The 20,946-nt window shown below is 41.5% G+C and overlaps 2 protein-coding genes across 2 annotated transcripts; both read right to left on the reverse strand.

Moving 5' to 3' along the window:
- Positions 1 to 2,483: 2,483 nt before the first annotated feature.
- Positions 2,484 to 20,460, reverse strand: LOC139640508 (ceramide kinase-like; the record flags this gene model as incomplete). Its single annotated transcript, XM_071514680.1, has 11 exons — positions 2,484 to 2,571; positions 4,233 to 4,450; positions 5,940 to 6,145; positions 7,325 to 7,407; positions 7,606 to 7,711; positions 8,089 to 8,241; positions 9,284 to 9,358; positions 15,401 to 15,546; positions 16,584 to 16,650; positions 16,757 to 16,882; positions 20,338 to 20,460. Coding segments are annotated over 11 exons (1,391 nt in total), but the record flags the coding sequence as incomplete, so codon positions are not given.
- Positions 18,862 to 20,286, reverse strand: LOC139640509 (uncharacterized; the record flags this gene model as incomplete). Its single annotated transcript, XM_071514681.1, has 1 exon — positions 18,862 to 20,286. A coding segment is annotated over exon 1 (1,425 nt), but the record flags the coding sequence as incomplete, so codon positions are not given.
- Positions 20,461 to 20,946: the final 486 nt, after the last annotated feature.

Consider the following 20,946-nt stretch of genomic DNA (forward strand, 5'->3'; position numbering starts at 1 on the left):
CGTAACAACACAACAGAAAAGTAAAAACACAGCTGTCACACCCATGCAAGTACATTATATATGTTAACACTTAAAGAGTAACTTAACACCAAGCCCAAATCTGTGTAAAGCCTGACATCTAAAGGTGATGTCACAACCTGTTGTACTCTATAGAAGGTGACATCATCACCTGGCACCCAAGATCAGCCAATAGCAGATGGCAATTTCAGTAGCATGCTTTTTACCATTAGATGCCAGACTTTACACAGATTTGGATTTGGGGTTTAGTTACTCTTTAACGGAAATATCTGTAACACAGTATTATTGTGTACTTGCATGACTTTTCCACAGGTCGATACACGGGTTCACATGCATAAATAAGGCCGTGGAAAAGTAAATCGTTGCCCCGCTATTATTATTTTTCTTCTTGACAGCTACTTCAGACATAAAAATATCACTATGGAATGATATCGCAGCAAAACTAGAGCGAGAAGTGGCTGGTTACGTTTCCACCTGTCAGTCTGTCCAGGCTGCACACAGCTGGTTTACTTTGGTTAGTCCAATGTTGATGTTCAACTATCAGGTGACAGGGAGTAGATGTTCAACAAAGAGTCACTTGCCTATTCGCTGCATCTCTACAGACTGTAACCCCAAACACATTGAATATCTAGAGAGACTTTTCACAGAATTATGAGCTTTACTTGACACTCAGCAGACGTTTTAGTGACACATTCTTAGTCGCTTGATAGGAAGTTGAGCATCAACATTGGACTGTCCAAATAAAGTACGACCATACATCTTCTTGTTGATTAACATGTGCCACCGCTCCCACCCGTCTGCACCCTGCAGGCGGGCTGATTCACTTTCAGTTCGGTCATTTCAGTCAGTTTAGCTGTCAGAACCCCAAAAAAACAACATGTGACCCATTGTTTAGAATGGGGCCAAATGTATTTTTATTTCCTATTTTCAGGCTATTTGACTGGTGAAGTTGTTGTCCACTGTTGTGTAAGAGACGTCCCATTTTCTGTACTGGTCTTTCACTGTGAATCTCCTCTGGGAAGACTGACAGCATCAGATCAGGTTCCAATACAGGAAGTGTGTTTTGACCTGAGTGAGGCCGTCATATCCACTAAATAATCTGAAATGACTTCTCCATAGAGGACCAATGAGCTCGAGTTACTGAACTGAAAGTGAAGTGACCCCTGACCCCGCTGTGGTCACATGACCATGGAATGATTGGCAGGTGTCTGGTATCCCTTTATCAGAGGTTTGGTTTTGTCCATTAAAACATGTAACAGATCATTGCAAATGCATGCAAGAAAAAAAAAATCTACATTTCTCTAACAAAAGTGCAAATAAACTATTGTAGCAACATTCCTTTAATGACATTTATTAAAAATCTACTCATCTACTATATTAAATAAATAAAATACTCCTATTCTTGTCTACAGGCAGAGATACACAGGGCAACGTTTTGGGCAACGCTGACAGGCAACTGTGACCACGTTGTTGCATTCAACTTTTCCATCCACAGAAGTTGTTGGGTTAACTATTTAACCAGTGAAATGTGATTTTTCAGAATTGGACTCTGAACGATGACTGCCAAAGCGACTGGTCCACAAACCTAGAAACCTGAGCAGCTGCTCAGTCTCATCGTGCTAAACTGCTAACATGGCAGTAAATACTAACAAGCTACACACCTCAACTGTAACAGGATTTACTTTCTAAATAACAAAAAAGCAATAAGGAAGCAGGAAGACTATTACTGCTTTCAGCACCAGACCTTGGTCAAATAGTATTTAACATAATTTAGCGTTTGTTTTACCCTAGTTGGAGTACCACATGGGTGGAGTTTACTGCATCAGGGCAAATCACATTGTGTCATATAAGCTGCCAGTCAAAAAAACAAAACAAAACAAATAGCCTCAACTTTCAGGTACTCACTGTGTTGTCCTAACTCCACCCACCTGGTACCCAAGCAGATTAAAAATAAACAAATTATTTGCAAATCCTATCTGACCCAAGCCTGTTCAGCAGCATTCACAATATTCTTCATAACTAGGCAGGTTTGGCTTTACCTGACCTGCGGAGCTGCAAACCAACAGCCAGCCTTTACATAAATAAAGTTCCACATCTGTGGATTCACTGAGTGTAAGTCCTACACTCTTTATTTGCTTGTTTTAGTTGTTAATTCAGTATTGAAAATAAGTGGGATACCAGACACCAGGCAGCCATTCAACCTCACCAACCAAACCAATACATCAGCTACGGCAGTCAAAACAAAACCCAACTCTTCGGCACAAAACAGAAAAGTTAAAAGGAATGAGGGGCTTTTCCTCTGCATACTGTTACTGTTCAACTCCCATGTCTTCTCTATGAGACACGATCCCACAAAGTCACGTCGAGTCTCCTGCTGACTTTGGAAATGCAGTGAGACGATTCCAGTGTCTGACAGGGGGGGAGGGAGGGGGGGAGGGAGGGGGTGGTGGTGGGGGGGAGGGGGTCTATATTGCACATGGGTTGGTGAGATCTTCGAACACCGCCGGCTCTTCAATCCCTCGTGCAAACAGCTTGATCAACTGGCAGTGCACTCTGGGAAAATAAAAAAAAAAGACAAATAAAGACAAATTCAAAATGAATTTACATTAAAATTTTTGCCATTTAGCTGACACTTTTATCCAGACTGACTTATAGTAAAATATGCTTGAATTCCTAGATTGCAAAAACAAAAGAAATTGTAAGGAGATCAAGGGTCAAAGTCACAGCAGATGTAACAAAACATTCCCATGACTTTAGAATGATCACATATGATAAACGTGCAAGAAAATGAAATAAAAGCTGAGAGGAAGAACAAACAAAGCTTATGTTGATGTTGTTCCATGTTTGTTTACCCAAGAAGTCCAAGCACCAAATTTCCGACCAGTGAAGGACCAGTGACGACTCTCATGTGACTTTCACTGATAAATTACGGTTCGCATGAAATTTTGCAGTGTGAAACGTAACTGAACTAATGCGTAAATGCATGAAAATAACAATTCGGACCAAAGCGAATGGACTAATATAGATTTGAAAACGTGCAAAGTTCGACTCATAGCTACTGTTGAGGAAGAAATGGAAAAGTACCTCCTATTTGCTCACTTAATATGTAACTTTTGACCCGTATTTACACTTTAAGAGCCTAAAACTCCAGAATACTGAATCTGCTTCACAGATAGAAGATTAAACTCTAAAGTAACATCTTGTGTGTTTCTCACTGAACTGTGAGCCTGGAATGTGTAAATGCCCAAATTTCATAGAAAACAATGACAAAATAATAACTTGTCTTGTAGAAGAAGGCGGTCACCTCTTCTTCATCTCCTTAAAGTGCTACAACGATAATTATCATTGGTTGTTCAGTCTTGTTCTTGTTTTGACCAACAGCTTTATATATTCTATCTGTATTAACATTAAGTACGGGATAATGCCTGACAAGGTGTCCATTATCAGGAATTAATGGACTGCGCGTCGAAGGGCATTATCCCGCTTATACCATGGTCACTTGCCAAAGAAAAAAAAATGAAGACCAATTAATTAATTTATATTTTCATGCATTTTGTAATCAAAATCTAAAGTTTTTCACAAGCCATAACTCAGTTTCCCTGGTAACACCTGAGGGTTTGACTAATACCTGGAACAATCATTACCATCCCATAAAGTCTTATGCAATGGAAACGTTGAGATATCACCCGCAACGGGAGATATTTCTAGTCTGCTCAGCTCATAGAAGCCTTTGGCTCAGCTAGGAGCCAGAAAGCTAACGTTATGCTAGCAACATTCAAAGTCAATAACAAACAGTAAATATAATATGACAGTATGTTTAACAACAAGACTAGCTAGCTATCCAGCCATGTCATTGTCCCCAAATCAGTATCAAGATTTTCACGAAGAAATGAACGGAGTAAATAGAGGCTTTGACTGCGTCCCTGTTGCTATGGTTACTCATTTTAGATACAGGCTGATGCTATGTAGCCAGCGCATTAATTTAGAACGGTGAACAGACAGTTTCACTGGAACTACTTAGTAGGTGTCCATTATCAGGAATTAATGGACACCCTGCAGCCAATCAGAATCGAGTATTCACCCAGACCATGGTATAATCATGAATATTCAATGCTATAAAACTGTGTAATCATCCGGATTTTGAGTTCCTTGGCTCCCAACCTGCAGATAGAATAAACTCAAACTGTCAAACTGTCTTCTTCCGCTCTACCTACCCGACCTCGATGGCGGTGTGGGTCAGGATCTCGCCGTCACAGTTCCAGCTGCTGTAGGCGGGCGTGCAGCCGCAGGCCGGGTGGTCGCGGCAGATCTGGCTGAAGAGCCGCTTGCCGTTCTCCCGCAGGTCCAGCTGCAGGTCCGAGTCGCTCTGGCAGTGTCGCGGCGTGAAGCGGAAGCGCCGCACCCGGTGCACCTCCACGAAGGTCAGGTCGAACTGGTCAGAGAGCGAAGGAGGAGGAGGAGGAGGAGGAGGGAAGTGTGACAGGGGAACAGAGTGAAATATGATGCGTGCCAGAGGGATACCAATTCTTTTGGTTATCTGCATCGATTTGAAGACATCAAAAAGGTATCAAAAATTCAGAGTGTTGGATTCATATAATAAGAACTCAGGTTTTCCTCTCGTCTAATGGCATTTTACTGAAGAAATCAAAGGAGCAAGGTCTGATTCCAGTTAGAGCATTTGCACGTTATCTACTTTTCTAACAAAAAAGTATTTACTCTATTGATACATACCTTCATTCGACAAAGACAAGTACTTTTCCCTGTCTCTTTTTGGTTTGTTTGTTTTTGATATTGTTCCAAATCTCAAGAAACAATCCTATATTTTTTGTATCATATGTTTTGTATCTGTGAAGATACGTAAATATAATTTTATAATTTTTTTCATATAAATGAAAATGAGCATTGACACAATAATATACTGTATGTATAAGATTCTTTGGCTCAAAAAAAAAATATTTGAAAGGAGAAAAAAAAACAAAAAAAAACAAAAAACAAAGACAAGTATAGAAAAAATAAAAAATAGGTATCAAAATTTGAAGTATCACTAGTGCCCCCCCCCCCCCCCCCCAAAAAAAGGGTAAATCTCTTCTTCAGGGAACGACCTTAATAGAGGGCTGAATATTTGGAAAGTGGCTAAGAATAGTTATGAGGGACACGCCACCATGTTGCAGGAGGGTTAGTACAAAACAGTAGACAGTAGGTTGGACTCAAAATTTCTTTATGTTCTTAAAAAATTCTTTATGTTCTTAAAAATGTCTTAAAAATGCTTCAGATCAAACAGATCTGTGTGTGAGACGAAGCTATGTCGGAGGAGTGTAGTGCAGAGGAACAAGGTGAGAGACGAAACAAGTCCAATGTGCAAAAACAAATTCCAAGCATGCCAGTTAGTGGAATGAGCTTCTTATGACTGTTTTTTTTTTAATTTTTTTATATTAAGTTAATTGGTAACACTTTACAATAAGGGTCACTAAGTTAAGGGTTAGTTAATGCTTCATAAGGGTTAGTTAATGCTAACTAACCATTAATTAACAGCGAACTAATTTAATAATGGTGTTCATGTTAACTAAGGTATTAATTTATACATTATTTAATGGTTTATAAAGATGACTATTAAATAATGTATAAATGAATACCTTATTTAACATGAACACCATTAGTAAATGATTACCAGACACATTAGTTAACTGTTAATTAAGAGTTAGTTAATGCTTATTAAGCATTAACTAACCCTTAACTTAGTGACCCTTATTGTAAAGTGTTACCAGTTAATTTTAATGATCCTGGTAACAGTTTGTGTTCTGCCCTCTCTTCACACTGTCTGGTTTCAGAACATATAAGGCTGCAGTGGCCTGACTACAAGTATTACTATTCACCTACAAGTTTGGATAATAAATAAATAAATAAATAAAACGTTGGGGTACCTGGTCGTCTTTGCTGGTGTGGCGGAGCAGGTGTCTGAGGAAGTCGAGGCGGGAGCACTTGCGGACCAGGATGAGGTCGGTGGTGCCGTCCGCCAGGTGAGCGGCCGGGGAAAGACCTTTGGGGCTGCGAGGACAGGCGCAGCTCATACTGGCAGCGTTGATAGCCAGGAACTTCCCCCGGAGCGTCCTCCATTCACCGTCGCTCTCTGAGAGGAAGACGGAGCACCAGTCAGAGGTTCGTGTGTCCGCTAAACCTTCGTCTTCCCTTCCTGTACCGCGATACTTTCAGACATACAGTCATCAAAGCTCAAAAGAGCCTTCAGCATCACTAAGTTCATTAAGCCTAAATCATGAAAAATTTAATCTCTTTGCAATTTTAGCAAGGTCAGGCACCACATATGAAAAGGGCGAGTTTAGGGCTGGGCGATATGGTTGAAATCAATATCATGATAATCATTCATCAAGGATTTTTCTCAATATCAATATATATCACAATATGGTTCATGTATGCAAAATCACGTTAAATAATCAAATTAATGTTCATCTCATTGAACCGAATGGTAATGTTAGGTGTGATGTCAAAGAAAACAGAAATATTCAAATAATATTCCTACTATACCTCATTTAATGAGAGTTTTTAAGTAAAATTTGCTTGTCATCATCAATTTAGACAGCAGAAATGTGTGTCACGATATTAAAATATCTTCATATCATCACGATATGATTCCACTGAAAGATGATAAACGATAATATTGAATTATCGCCCAGCCCTAGCTGAAATGGTCAATTTTGAGATAATATCATATTTTGTCACCTGTAAATAAGATATTCATTGTATTAAGTGTTTTCTTAGATGTTATTCATGACAGGAAAATGTATTTATATCTAAATATTTGTCACATTAATAGACATCACATGTTTTTACAAAGTGAAAAACTTTAGCCGCCATAAACGGTTTTAACTAATGTATAAATTTGCACATTTTTAAAGGAAATATTGTCCAAATTTCATATGGTAATAACAAAATATATAAAAGTCATAATACAAAAAGTGTTTCTATTTGTGTTCTTATTCATAATGTAAAGTTTCATTCTGATAGGATGAAAGGATTTTTTTTGTCTTATTCACCTGTGGTGCCTCGCCTTAAGAAAAGTTCTGTAAAAAACAGTTGTACGGATAAGAGATGGGCTACAGCGTTTGACTGAGTGACAGATTGCATGAGTGGTTGAAGTCTTCAGAGGTTTGATGGGAAATGTAGTCAAAAGAGAACTCAACAATGTAACTTTCTGTTGAGAGAGACAAGTAGCTGGGATTGGAGGAACACTGGACAGAAAAAGACCTTCAGGAACGAGAATCCTGGGAGGCTGAAGACCTGGTGAACTCACCGCTGTCTGACGCCTCGTCTGTCTTGTACTTCTCAGCTTTCTCCTCCAGATACAGCTGTCCGTTGTGCTGGCATATCAAGCAGCTGGAAGTTTCAGATGGACTTATGTTATTTTAAATTTTAAAAGACAACACACCGACACATCGTCACATCATGTAAGAGTTCTTCCAAGCTCTGTGCTGTGCCGCGCTGGGCCTGATGGTGCGGTACCAACTCAGAATCGCTTTTATTCAGACACGATACACTCGGGGCTGAGGGGGGGTTTGGTTCAGCAGCTCTTACCCGGCTCTACACTTGGTCCGGTCCCTCGGGGTTCCCAGGACGCCGCTGGCCGGCAGGTAGGACACCGTCCCTTCATAGTAGTGATGGGTCAGGAAGGTCTTCAGACCTGCAGGGGGTCGCAGCACGTTACCACACAGAGGAGCCTGTTCTTTAATCTTTATATGTGCAGGTAATTCTGCTGAGCACTAAGCTTGGGCCGAAATTCGATATCATCAAATATTGCGATATTCATGAAATATTGCGATATCGTATAACGCAATGCAAGCTTTTAAATGTATAAACCTATAATCTACTAGTGGTAGGACAGAAAAAAACCCAAAAATAATTATAATGGTCGGGAATGCTTGAATAGTAACATCAATAGCCTAGAAATTCTATGTAATTTAGAAGAAATTAAATTAAATAAAAAGTTGCAATGTTTCGACTCGCTTTTTTTGTCATTGTTTACTTGGTCATAAGTAAACTGACAGTTCATTTATTTACCTGAAAAGTCGTATCTGGCCGGGCCCATCCATCGCTTCCTCTCACTGTCAGTCAGCACGTCGCCATAGAAACCGTATCCCAGCAGGGAGATGGAGTAACGCAGGAAGGTGTTGTTGTGGTGAACCGAGCACACGTCCATCGGCTGGGAGTCTCCTGGAGAGACGAGACAAGGCAGCGATGATCCAGGGATTCAGTGTGTGTGTGTGTGTGTGTGTGAGTGTGTGTGAGAGTGTGTGAGAGTGTGTGTGTGTGATAGAGAGAGAGTGTGAGAGAGAGAGAGAGAGAGAGAGAGAGAGAGGCCTGCCAAGCTGTAGCAATGGAGATTTTATTTATGCATGTTGTTAAACTGATTTCCTCCTTGTCGAGTTTTATCATCCTCTTACGTGTGACATCATACTTCAGCCCAAATAAGGGATTCTGGCCCCGCCCCCTTTCAGTCTAATGTGAAAATGAATAGAAGAGTAAAATGATGTTAACGCCTTTAACCGCGGCCAAAACTAATATTGACTATTTCTGCTTTCAGGTTCCTCTGTTCTGCATTTCTTTATTAGATTATCAAAATCGTTTTTTAAAATTCAGTAATGTGTGTAATAACTTTGTCATATGTAATTTCTTCTAACATTATTTCACCCATTTTAAGAACAAAACAACCAAAAAAAATCCCATTTATTTTCACCATAGGCAAAAAATTTTTTGTTTCCATCAAGTTCTCTGCCCTTGTCATCTTGGCTGTTTTATATAAATATATCTTTTAAAAGGTGAGATTTTTTTTTATATAACAATCTGTGTTTGATGCAAATCACAAATATACACTTTTTCTTTTTTATAAATACCTCCTTTTCACACTCCTCAACAAGGTAACTTCCATGTGAGTTGCACATTTTGATTTTTTTGTGTAGGCAGATGTACTGTGTGTATTAGAGTGTGACTGAAAATACAATTCCCGCTCAGTAATTTAGGGGAAAAATAGTGTAATTTTTATCTCATTTATATTTCATTAAAATCAGTGGCATGCAATGCAAATGATGACATCAGCTGTGTTGTCCTGTAATATTAATCCCATCTGCACATGAGCCATTATGCTTTTTCATCTCTAAAGGACAGTGTATCAGCAAGTGTTTAAAGTGTGTGTGTGTGTGTGTGTGTGTGTGTGTGTGTGTGTGTGTGTGTGTGTGTGTGTGTGTGTGTGACTCACCCACTATGATGTGCAGGGCAGAGGTCACGGGGTCGTTGGCACCTACAGTTGCGAAGCAGATGCAGTCTGTTGAACCTAAACCAAAAACAACGACGTCTTCTGTTAATAAACTGATTCCCAGCAGCAGTGAAGTCAAGACAGTGACGGTGGAGACCAGCCAGAGGTTTGTTTGTTTTTCCATGCAGTGATAAAACATAAAAAAAAAACAACAACACAGTGATAAAACACACTGATATAAAAAGAAACAGAAACAAGAAATGCAAATTACTAATCTGAGCAACTCCAGGCGGTGTAGAAAATCACACCTCAAAATAAACAGAAAGAAAAAGAAGAAGAAGAGGACGAGCCAAGACGCATGAAGCTGCCATCTGCCTCCTGAGCCTGAGCCTGAGCCTGAGCCTGAGCCTGAGCCTGAGCCTGAGCCTGAGCCGGAGCCTGAGCCTGAGCCTGAGCCGGAGCCTGAGCCTGAGCCTGAGCCTGAGCCTGAGCCGGAGCCTGAGCCTGAGCCGGAGTCTGAGCCTGAGCCTGAGCCTGAGCCTGAGCCTGAGCCTGAGCCTGAGCCTGAGCCTGAGCCTGAGCCGGAGCCTGAGCCTGAGCCTGAGCCGGAGTCTGAGCCTGAGCCTGAGCCTGAGCCTGAGCCTGAGTCAGCTCCGTCTGCAGAGGCATCGTGTCCCGATGCAAATGTCGCATGTGTGTCGGATTTATTATGCGTATGCGCTGATTACGTCTGTGTGAACTAACCCGAATATTGATTTACCCCCTTTTTTGTGTGATGAAACATTTAAAATTGAAGGAGAGTAGTTATACACACATCACGTAGGTGCAAGTCTTTCACAAAACTGTGTCAATGACAGAAGGAGTAACGCCTGCACACACTTGCTCCATGCCACAAAGGTTTAATAGTGACAACATTTCGATCCTGCTTGGATCTTTGTCAGGTCAAAATGTTTGAAAAATGGAAACCACACCCATATTTATACATCATGCACACCCATAGGCTGACAAGCTCTATGATGGCAGGTGTGGTTAACCATCCAAACCACCCAGGGTGATAAACCTCCAAAAATAATTAACAATTCAATAAAGTCAGTGGTGGAAGAAGTATTCAGATATTTGACTTCAGTAAAAGTAGCAATACCACAGTGTAAAAATACTTTGTTACAAGTAAAAGTCCTGCATTCAAAATCGTACTTAAGTCAAAGTACAAAAGTATTAGTATCAAAATATACTTAAAGTAGCAAAAGTAAAAGTACTCATTATGCAGAATGGCCCATTTCAGAATCATATATATCATGTTATTGGACTATAATTATTGATGCATTAATGTGTTCATCACTTTAATGTTGCAGCTGGTAAAGGTGGAGCTAATTTTAATTACTTTATATACTGCTGGGTAGCTTAACCTATAAAAATATATCATAATGTATTAGTTGATTTATAATTTGTATTAATAATCTAAATCTGCAAAGTAACTAGTAACTAAAGCTGTCAAATAAATGTAGTGGAGTAAAAAGTACAATATTTCCCTCTGAAATGTAGTGGAGTAGAAGTAAGTAGCATGAAATGGAAATACTCAAGTAAAGTACAAGTATCTCAAAATTGTACTTAAGTACAGTACTTGAGTAAATGTACTTAGTTACATTCCACCACTTAATAAAGTACATAGAAAACAGATACATAGATAAAAAAACAGTAGTACAAAAGCCATACTTCAAAAATATCAAACATACATGTATATCTTATATATAAGCATAAACATAATATCAGATGCAACATCCCATATGTCAAAATCTACATCACCTACGTTCAAAAATATTGTATTAAGTTAGAGGAAAAGAAGAAATCTTAAATTCATGTAAGAAATTGGGTCTTAACACGGAACGTTGTCACTGTTAAACTTTTGTGGCATGGAGCAAGTGTGTTACTCCTTCTGTCATTTAAAGTTGCCATGAACATGTATGTAGTAAAGCTGCCATATGTAACCCAGCCTGATCAGGTCGGTTCCAACATGTTCCAACATGGTCCAACATGGTCCAACATGGTCCAACATGGTCCAACATGTTCCAGTCACAGGATCCTTGTGGTCTGTGTTGTTCACAGCAACATAAATGCATCACAGATTAAAGGGGCAGTATGTTTGATTTTCCCTGCCTCATATCACTAACAGACCATAATATATCTTGATATCTGATTGGCTTGTTGACAATACAAATGACTCAGAGACATGCCTGAAATTTCCTCTCAGACACGCGTGTGATAAAGGGCTGAATAAATAAACTCAGTGATAACTGGGCCAGCTGCTGGGATTATTTCTAGATTTTAAAACTCACTTTCCGGCTGGGGCTCTGTTCTTTCTTTCTTTCTTTCTTCTTTCTTTCTTTCTTTCTTTCTTTCATTCTTTCTTTCTGTCTTTCGTTCTTTCTTTCTTTTGTTCGTTCTTTCTTTCTTTCTCTTTTCGTTCTTTCATTCTTTCGTTCTTTCGTTATTTCATTCTTTCGTTCTTTCTTTCTTTTTTGTTCTTTCTTTCTTTTTCTGTTCTTTCGTTCTTCCTTTTTTGTTCTATCTTTCTTTCGTTCTTTCTTTCTTTTGTTCTTTCTTTCGTTCACTCACTCTTTCGGTCACTCACTCTTTCTTTCTTTCGTTCACTCACTCTTTCTTTCTTTTGTTCACTCACTCTTTCTTTCTTTCTTTTGTTCACTCACTCACTCACTCACTCACACACTTACACACTCACACACACACACACACACGACAAAGCAGAGAGGGGTAGGAGCAGGCAGTTTCTTTCATTGTAAACTGTGGTTCTGTTCTAGAGGGTGCTGCCATGTTTTCTGCCTCAGTGACAGACAGCCAATCACAGCTCAGTGTGTGTTCATGCTCCAGTCTGGGTTTCTGCTGTAAGCTGCAACGCTGCTCACAAAGACGAAGCTCCGTCTCATGTGAGAGGCGTCACTCTGCTGGAAGAACCTGCACCATGCTCCACCTGCTCATGGACATGTTACTGTAGACTCCAGCTGTCTGTCAGTCTGCTGCCCAGTCAAACCTGTTACAGACATTTCTGTCCACATTTTATGTTCTATTGTCTGGCTTATGTTGATCTAAGAGACGTGTTGTATTGCAAAATGACTTCCGTCTTTATGAATTTCTTCTGGCAAGATGATTATGAAAAACTTAAACTACGTTTTAGAAAGGGAAGCTTCCATATTGCTCGCTTCATTTGTAAAGCATGGGGGGAAAAAAGGCAAAATGTTTTGTTTGTGTGATACCAGAGTTTGCCGCATCGTTTTCTTTCCTTTACTATTATGTTGTACGCCCATGTGATGATGCTATGTAAAGCCCTTCGAGACATGCTTGTGATAAGGGGCTATACAAATAAACAAGCAAACAACAAACCAAATGTATCCACACAATCAATCCACACTCATCATAGCTAATGATAGCAATTTTGTCCTTCCATCAATTTCAATTTTAGGTTGAATCACAATGCTGTTATGTAAGTTAGCGCGCTCAGTCGAGCTCCGTTTTCAAGACCCCATGAAACAGCATCTTTACTACCTTGATTTGATGTATTTCCTGTTTAAACAGGATGTTGGGGGCGGGACTTAATGCAGTGAGGGAATCATTCAAAAGTCTAAACCAGAGATCAGTCAGGAACAGAAAGGCAGTTTTATTGGATGGGAGGGGCGGAGGGGCGGGACTGTTAAAAAATCTGTGATGTTTTCTTGGTTATACATTTATATTTACGCCTCCTGGTGCAGCATGATGTCACCATTATAGATACACTGTTTTCCAGAAAGTAAAAGTAATGGGAGTTCATTTCATGGGGACTTTAAACTCGGCTAAATCTGCCGGCAGCAGGTCTTCACTTCTTCGCTGGTTCCTGTCTGTGGGCGGATGTGTTTTCAGGAGAAGAAGAAGAGAATTCAGAGGTGAAAGTCTCTGCGGCTGCGTTGGAAACAGCTCGCTCGTTTGATGCGACTGAGCGGCAAGTTATCTGATTGGCCGACACGCCGATGTAGTAGCTTTCTGTCCGGAGACAGCAGACTGACTCACACTTTAATACCCTTCATTTATTTGGAGAATATCACAGTTTTTGAATTATACTTCATATGTTTACACCCCAGCGGATAACGCAGGAACGATCTGCAGCGCTACACCCAACTAAACTAGAGCAGCTGTGGACGACATGAAGCTGATGAGGAGTTTCCCCCGGGGATTCACTTCCAGCAAAACCCCCCCTCCACACCCCCCACTACACACACACACACACATACACACACACATAATGCTTCTTTAAGTGTGATGGTGGTGTTAGACTGTGTCTCGGTGCCACTCCTCCCACACTGCCACCCACCAACAATCAAAGCAGCAATTAATTAAATTGGTTCACTGCGTCTGCTCTGCTGTGGAGAAAATTTATGTCTCCCCTATGACTCTGTACTGGAGTGTGTGTGTGTGTGTGTGTGTGTGTGTGTGTGTGTGTGTGTGTGTGTGTGTGTGTGTGTGTGTGTGTGTGTGTGTGTGTGTAAAATCGCCCGATATACAGTCAAGCCAGGGTTATTTATAGAGCGCTTTTAGCAAACAGGATTCTCACAAAGTGCTTTACAGAAAACAAAGGACACAAATACAGACGAAAACAAGGACAAAAACAAGAACATCCCAAACTCCAAGAAATGGGGCCACAGATGTGTGTGTGTGTGTGTGTGTGTTGCCTGTACCAGCACACAGGTATATGAGTGGATATGAATTTCAGGGGGTGGAAGTAATAAAAGTTAAATGATAAATTAGATCTGATAAAAATGCATGCATGTGAATAGAAGAATTGAGTGATACATGTGATATAATAATCCGTGTATCATTCGTTCTTTTCATATTCAACTGAGAATCCAAAATCGGAAAATGAAAAAACAATTTGTTATTTCGTTATTCGTTTATGAATCTGATACCAAAAAACAAATAACGGTTTGTTTTTTCGTACTTTCGATTTTATGCTCAGATCAAAAATAGGAAATGAAAAAACAGGCCACGGGCTGAACTTGATTTGATACATGTGTTTTGAATCGTTTTTTCATTTTCCGATTTTGGTTTCTCAATTGAATATGAAAAGAACGAATGATACACGGATTTATAATAAATCAAAAGACGATTTTATCAAAACAGATCTGCCATTTGTAGTTTAAGGCCCAGAAGAGTGGAAGTAACAAAAATTAACTGAAAAATTTAGAGGTGATGGAAATTAATGCCAACTGAAAAACAATGTGATGAAACTGCATGCGAATTTAAAGAGAGTGATATATTGTCAAATTACTGGTTTCAAATCTTCCTTTCATTCTGCATTTTGCATTCTCTGAATATCTCTCTAAAGCATGGGATAGGAGGAGAAAAGTAACATATGACAGATAAATTCCTCATACTCTATTCTATATGGATTGCAAACTATATTGGTTTATGAACTGGATCAAATATACAGTGTTTGGCACTAATGGATGCAGATGCAGATTTTGTCCTGTTTGGATTTGTGTATTGTGTCTTGTGCTTAGGGGGTGTATGTGTGTTTGTATGTTTGTATATTTGCTGTTTTTCTATTGTGGGATATCTCCTGGAGCGTTATTTGTGGGAGGTTTATATTTATGTTTATGTTTGGATGATATCTATGTATTGTGCTGTTAGATGACGGTGTGTTAACATGCCGGAATGTTTGGTTTGTTGTTAGTTAATGTGTCTGAATAATTCCATGAGGGACGGGTCATGTAAATGACCAGACACGAAAATAAAACATTCATTCATTCATTCATTCCTTTCATTCATCACTCACACTACAAATTTGCCATGTATCATTTGTCAACTAAATGCCCAAACAGTAAATGTAATGTAGCTGAAAGGTAGATTTCAGTGTCATTGAAGAGACAGAGAAGTGACAGTTTGTGTGTCTAAATCCTGTTTCACAGCTCTTTCTACCCTGCCAAGGAATTCAATAATTCAGGGGGAAATGCGTTGGCTTTTTTTTTTCCCCCCCAGAATGCAATATTGAGAGGTAGAATAAGAAGCGGTGTGGGTAAGTCTGAGTAAGAGCAGCAGCTACACTCCTGAAGTGTGAAATGTGAGTTTCTCTCTGACCTGCGGGGATGATGCCGATGCGGAGCGAGCAGGGCAGCAGCGTCTCGTCCGGACAGTTGTGATCCACGCCGCCGTCGCTCTGCGTCCTCCAGACCAGACCGTGGACGATCTCGCTGAACATGCCGTCCCCGCCCACGCACACCACCCTGAGCACGGGGTCAAAGGTCACACAGAGCGAGAGGGTTATAATGAGAGGTTAGCATGAGCGGAGAGAGCGAGTGAGAGAGAGAGAGGTGTCGGGTGAGATGTCAGGGTGCAGAGCAGTGGGTTCAGGTGTATGTGGGAGCAGGTCTGATCTGTGTGGAGATCAGACCACACAGACCTCCCCCGCCCCCCCTTTCCTTACATCCAGGTTTCTACATAGATCACCCTAAATAACATGAAGCATCGTTACATCACCTCCTGTATATTGGTAAAATGCCCCAGTTTTAAAACAAATAGAGCTGCGGAACAAATCCTCTTTTACTGCAGTCGGGTGGATATTCAGAGAAAAAACTCTGAATTTCTGAGATTAAAGTCAGAAATAGGGCTGCAACTAACAATTATTTTCTTGCTTAATCGATTAGTTGTTTGGTCTATAAAATGTCAGAAAATGGTGAAAAATGTGGATCAGTGTTTCCCAAAGCCCAAGATGACGTCCTCAAATGTCTTGTTTTGTCCACAACCCAAAGATATTCAGTTTACTGTCATAGAGGAGTAAAGAAACCAGAAAATATTCACATTTAAGAAGCTGGAATCAGAGAATTTGGACTTATTTTTCTTAAAAAATTACTCAAACCGATTAATCGATTATCAAAATAGTTGGCGATTAATTTAATAGCTGACAACTAATCGATTAATCGATTAAGCGTTGCAGCTCTAGTCATAAATGTATTATCCCCCTCCCCCCGGGTGCGGAAAAAAAAATCATCAATGGGCCTTATATACTGTCATAGATTAGCAATTAACAAGCAAGCAATTAACATCCCATCATGCTTAGAGGTTGTGGTTTAAGGTATAATCTATGCCAAGGTGCAATGAAGCTTTACCTGGCAGGTGTTTCCTTTATTTTGGCCATTAGCTGTATGTTATATTCTGGTCAAATGACATCACACATCATCATCTCATAATGCTGAAAACAGACGACACGCCAACAATTAGAACGTATGTAAACTTTCCTGTAAAGAAAGGAACTAAAACTCACCCGTCGTACTTCTTCAGCTCCGCCTCCGTCCTCAGGTGGTCCCTCGCATGGTTAGCGTACTCCGTAACTATGGCGACAGACAAGAGAGCCTTTGATTTTAGATCGTTATCCCCCCCCCCGCCCCCCAGTGCAGGAAGTCTGCGGACAGGAAGCCGGCGATGCAGGAAACTTACCGATGACGTGTGCCGAGACGCCGGCCCGAGCGAACAGCGGAGCCACTTTCTGCTCGTAGATGCGTTTGCCTTGCTGTTTGCCGCCGTACGGGTTGATGTACACCAGCAAGTGTTTGGGTCTGCTGGCTGGAGGGGGAGGGGGGAGGGGGGAGGGGGGAGGAGAGAGAGAGTAATATAGACCTTAATCAGCTGGGGAGGGGGGGGGGTCTGTGGGAAGCCTTTTGAAGTAGTCAGCATTTTACAGCTGTACAGTGTCATCTTTGATGGATCGCCTCTTTAAACACATTTGTACAGACAGACTGTTGCATCATTTGTTTTAATCTTTTTTTATTCTCATGGTATCTCATCTGTTTTCTTCTCCTCTTTTAATTCACTTCCCGCATTTCTTATTATTTATCTGCTTTATTGGCTTTTATTTGTTATTGTTTTATTGCCTGTAAAGCACGTTGCAACTCCATTTTAAAAAATGGCACACATAAAGAAGTTATATTATTATGTATTATTATTATAGTCATTATCAGTAATCTCATTCACCAGATGTCCTGGGTAATTCTTGAGGCTGCGTTAATGACGAACATAATGTCATCCATATAATATCACTTGCAGCAGCTCTATGGCAGCAGTGTTACACTGACCTTGGCCAGGCTCAGTAATGTTAACACTGAACGCTGACTCAGTTCACTGATCATATGATCATATCACTGCAGCTGGAGATAGAAACACTTAACTGAAACCTTCATTTAATTTTTCCATGGTCACTTGAAACCTGTTAAAAATCACACTGTCTCATTTCAAAAGTAAATGGAAAATAAGCACCGAGAAAATTAACATTATTTTGTTCATTTCTGATGTTTTGCAGATGTGGGCTTTTCTCTGAAATGGAGATATTCTCTGATCACCAGGTAACTGACAGTAAACTATGGAGTGAATGTAGTGCAAATACTATTTACATGTTTTCTAAGATTCACAAATGTGAAAAAAGTGAAATAATACACTTGTGATTGAAGATTTGTGAACAGCAAACAAAATTCACGTGTAAATGTATTTCTACAAATGCACATGTAATGCATGTAAGTACAAAATCTGCATTTTCACATTTGTCTTCTGTCAATACAAACTGATGCAGAGACATGAATCCTTTTTGCTCTGTTATTCTGTGGGAAGTGGGGGGGAAATCCACATGTGCTCCCACCAATCAAAACTTTATTCACATTTGTGAATCTAAGAAAACAAATGACGGATGATGTGTCGGATGTGTCAGATGATGTGTCGAATGTGACGGAGGATGTGTCGGATGTGATGGAGGATGTGTCGGATGATGTGTCGGATGATGTGTCGAATGTGTCGGATGATGTGTCGGATGTGTCGGAGGATGTGTCGGATGTGATGGAGGATGTGTCGGATGTGTCGGATGATGTGTCGGATGTGTCAGAGAATGTGTCGGATGTGATGGAGGATGTGTCGGATGTGTCGGAGGATGTGTTGGATGTGATGGAGGATGTGTCGGATGTGTCGGAGGATGTGTCGGATGATGTGTCGCATGTGTCGGAGGATGTGTCGGATGTGATGGAGGATGTGTCAGATGATGTGTCGCATGTGTCGGAGGATGTGTCGGATGTGTCGGAGGATGTGTCGGATGATGTGTCGCATGTGTCGGAGGATGTGTCGCATGTGTCGGAGGATGTGTCGGAGGATGTGTCGGAGGATGTGTCGGATGTGTCGGAGGATGTGTCGGAAGATGTGTCGGAGGATGTGTCGGATGTGTCGGAAGATGTGTCGGATGATGTGTCGCATGTGTCGGAGGATGTGTCGCATGTGTCGGAGGATGTGTCGGAGGATGTGTCGGATGTGTCGGAGGATGTGTCGGAAGATGTGTCGGAGGATGTGTCGGAGGATGTGTCGGATGTGTTGGAGGATGTGTCGGAGGATGTGTCGCATGTGTCGGAGGATGTGTCGGAGGATGTGTCGCATGTGTCGGAGGATGTGTCGGAGGATGTGTCGCATGTGTCGGAGGATGTGTCGGAGGATGTGTCGGATGTGTCGGAGGATGTGTCGGAGGATGTGTCGCATATGTCGGAGGATGTGTCGGATGTGATGGAGGATGTGTCGGATGATGTGTCGCATGTGTCGGAGGATGTGTCGCATGTGTCGGAGGATGTGTCGGAGGATGTGTCGGAGGATGTGTCGCATGTGTCGGAGGATGTGTCGGAAGATGTGTCGGAGGATGTGTCGGATGTGTCGGAGGATGTGTCGGATGATGTGTCGGAGGATGTGTCGCATGTGTCGGAGGATGTGTCGGAGGATGTGTCGGAGGATGTGTCGGAGGATGTGTCGGAGGATGTGTCGGATGTGTCGGAGGATGTGTCGGAAGATGTGTCGGAGGATGTGTCGGAGGATGTGTCGGATGTGTCGGAGGATGTGTCGGATGTGATGGAGGATGTGTCGGATGTGTCGGATGATGTGTCGGATGTGATGGAGGATGTGTCGGATGTGATGGAGGATGTGTCGGATGTGTTGGAGGATGTGTCGGATGATGTGTCGGATGTGTCGGATGATGTGTCGGATGTGATGGAGGATGTGTCGGATGTGTTGGAGGATGTGTCGGATGTAATGGATGATGTGTCGGATGTGTCGGAGGATGTGTCGGATGTGATGGAGGATGTGTCGGATGTGTTGGAGGATGTGTCGGATGATGTGTCGGATGTGATGGAGGATGTGTCGGATGATGTGTCGCATGTGTCGGAGGATGTGTCGGATGTGTCGGAGGATGTGTCGGATGATGTGTCGGATGTGATGGAGGATGTGTCAGATGATGTGTCGGATGTGATGGAGGATGTGTCAGATGATGTGTTGGATGTGATGGAGGATGTGTCGGATGTGTCGGAGGATGTGTCGGATGATGTGTTGGATGTGATGGAGGATGTGTCGGATGTGTCGGAGGATGTGATGGAGGATGTGTCGGATGATGTATTGGATGTGTCGGATGTGTCGGAGGATGTGTTGGATGATGTGTTGGATGATGTGTCGCATGTGTCGGAGGATGTGTTGGATGTGATGGAGGATGTGTCGGAGGATGTGTTGGATGTGATGGAGGATGTGTCGGATGATGTATTGGATGTGTCGGATGTGTCGGAGGATGTGTTGGATGATGTGTTGGATGATGTGTTGGATGTGTCGGATGTGACGGATGATGTGTCGGATGTGACGGAGGATGTGTCGGATGATGTGTCGCATGTGTCGGAGGATGTGTTGGATGTGATGGAGGATGTGTCGGAGGATGTGTTGGATGTGATGGAGGATGTGTCGGATGATGTATTGGATGTGTCGGATGTGTCGGAGGATGTTGCGGATGTGACGGAGGATGTGTCGGATGTGACGGAGGATGTATCGGATGTGACGGATGATGTGTCGGATGTGACGGATGATGTGTCGGATGTGACGGATGATGTGTCGGATGTGACGGATGATGTGTCGGATGTGTCGGATGATGTGTCGGATGTGATGGAGGATGTGTCGGATGTGGTGGACATGTCAGATCTGTTGGATGTGTGTGGGGTGAGTTTGTTCCTGTGGACTCGTACCCAGCGCTGCCAGCTGCTCTCTGATGCAGCTGACCCAGTGGTGACACAGCGCCCCGTCCGGACAGTGGAAGGTGACGTCACTGCACCGCCAGCGGTGCTGCCGCGTCCGCTCCACATACGACACTGCAGAGAGGACACACACACACACACACACACACACACACACACACACACACACACACACACGTCTGTTTGTTCACTTTGTTTTTAACTCATATTCATGTCCATGTTGCTCAGCAAAGCACTTTTGTGAGGACCTTGTTTTGTTAAAAGTGCCTTTAGCAACTCATAATAACAATCAGATAATGAAATAACTCAACAACATGTACTAAAGTGTCCCTCTAAATGGGTTGAAAATGTTAATGCAATAAATTCCCAAATAATGAAATAACCACATTATTACATTAACCAGTTATTATGACTTTATCAGGGGTGTCACATATTAAAACATATTAACATATATGTTTATTTAAGTGGGTAAAAACTAATAAAGTTGATCTTAGTTTTCCTCTGCTGGATGTGAAAACTACTGTCTAATATCTTATATAAATTTATAGAAGAATCATCTTAGAATTTGTCAAACTCATAGTGTATTTAAGATTTTGTGTG

This window comes from Centroberyx affinis, unplaced genomic scaffold, assembly GCF_046629955.1.
Source record: "Centroberyx affinis isolate AG114_WGS23_722 - 3 ecotype Tasmania unplaced genomic scaffold, CSIRO-AGI_Caff_v1 ptg009604l_1, whole genome shotgun sequence".
Classification (NCBI taxonomy): domain Eukaryota; kingdom Metazoa; phylum Chordata; class Actinopteri; order Beryciformes; family Berycidae; genus Centroberyx; species Centroberyx affinis.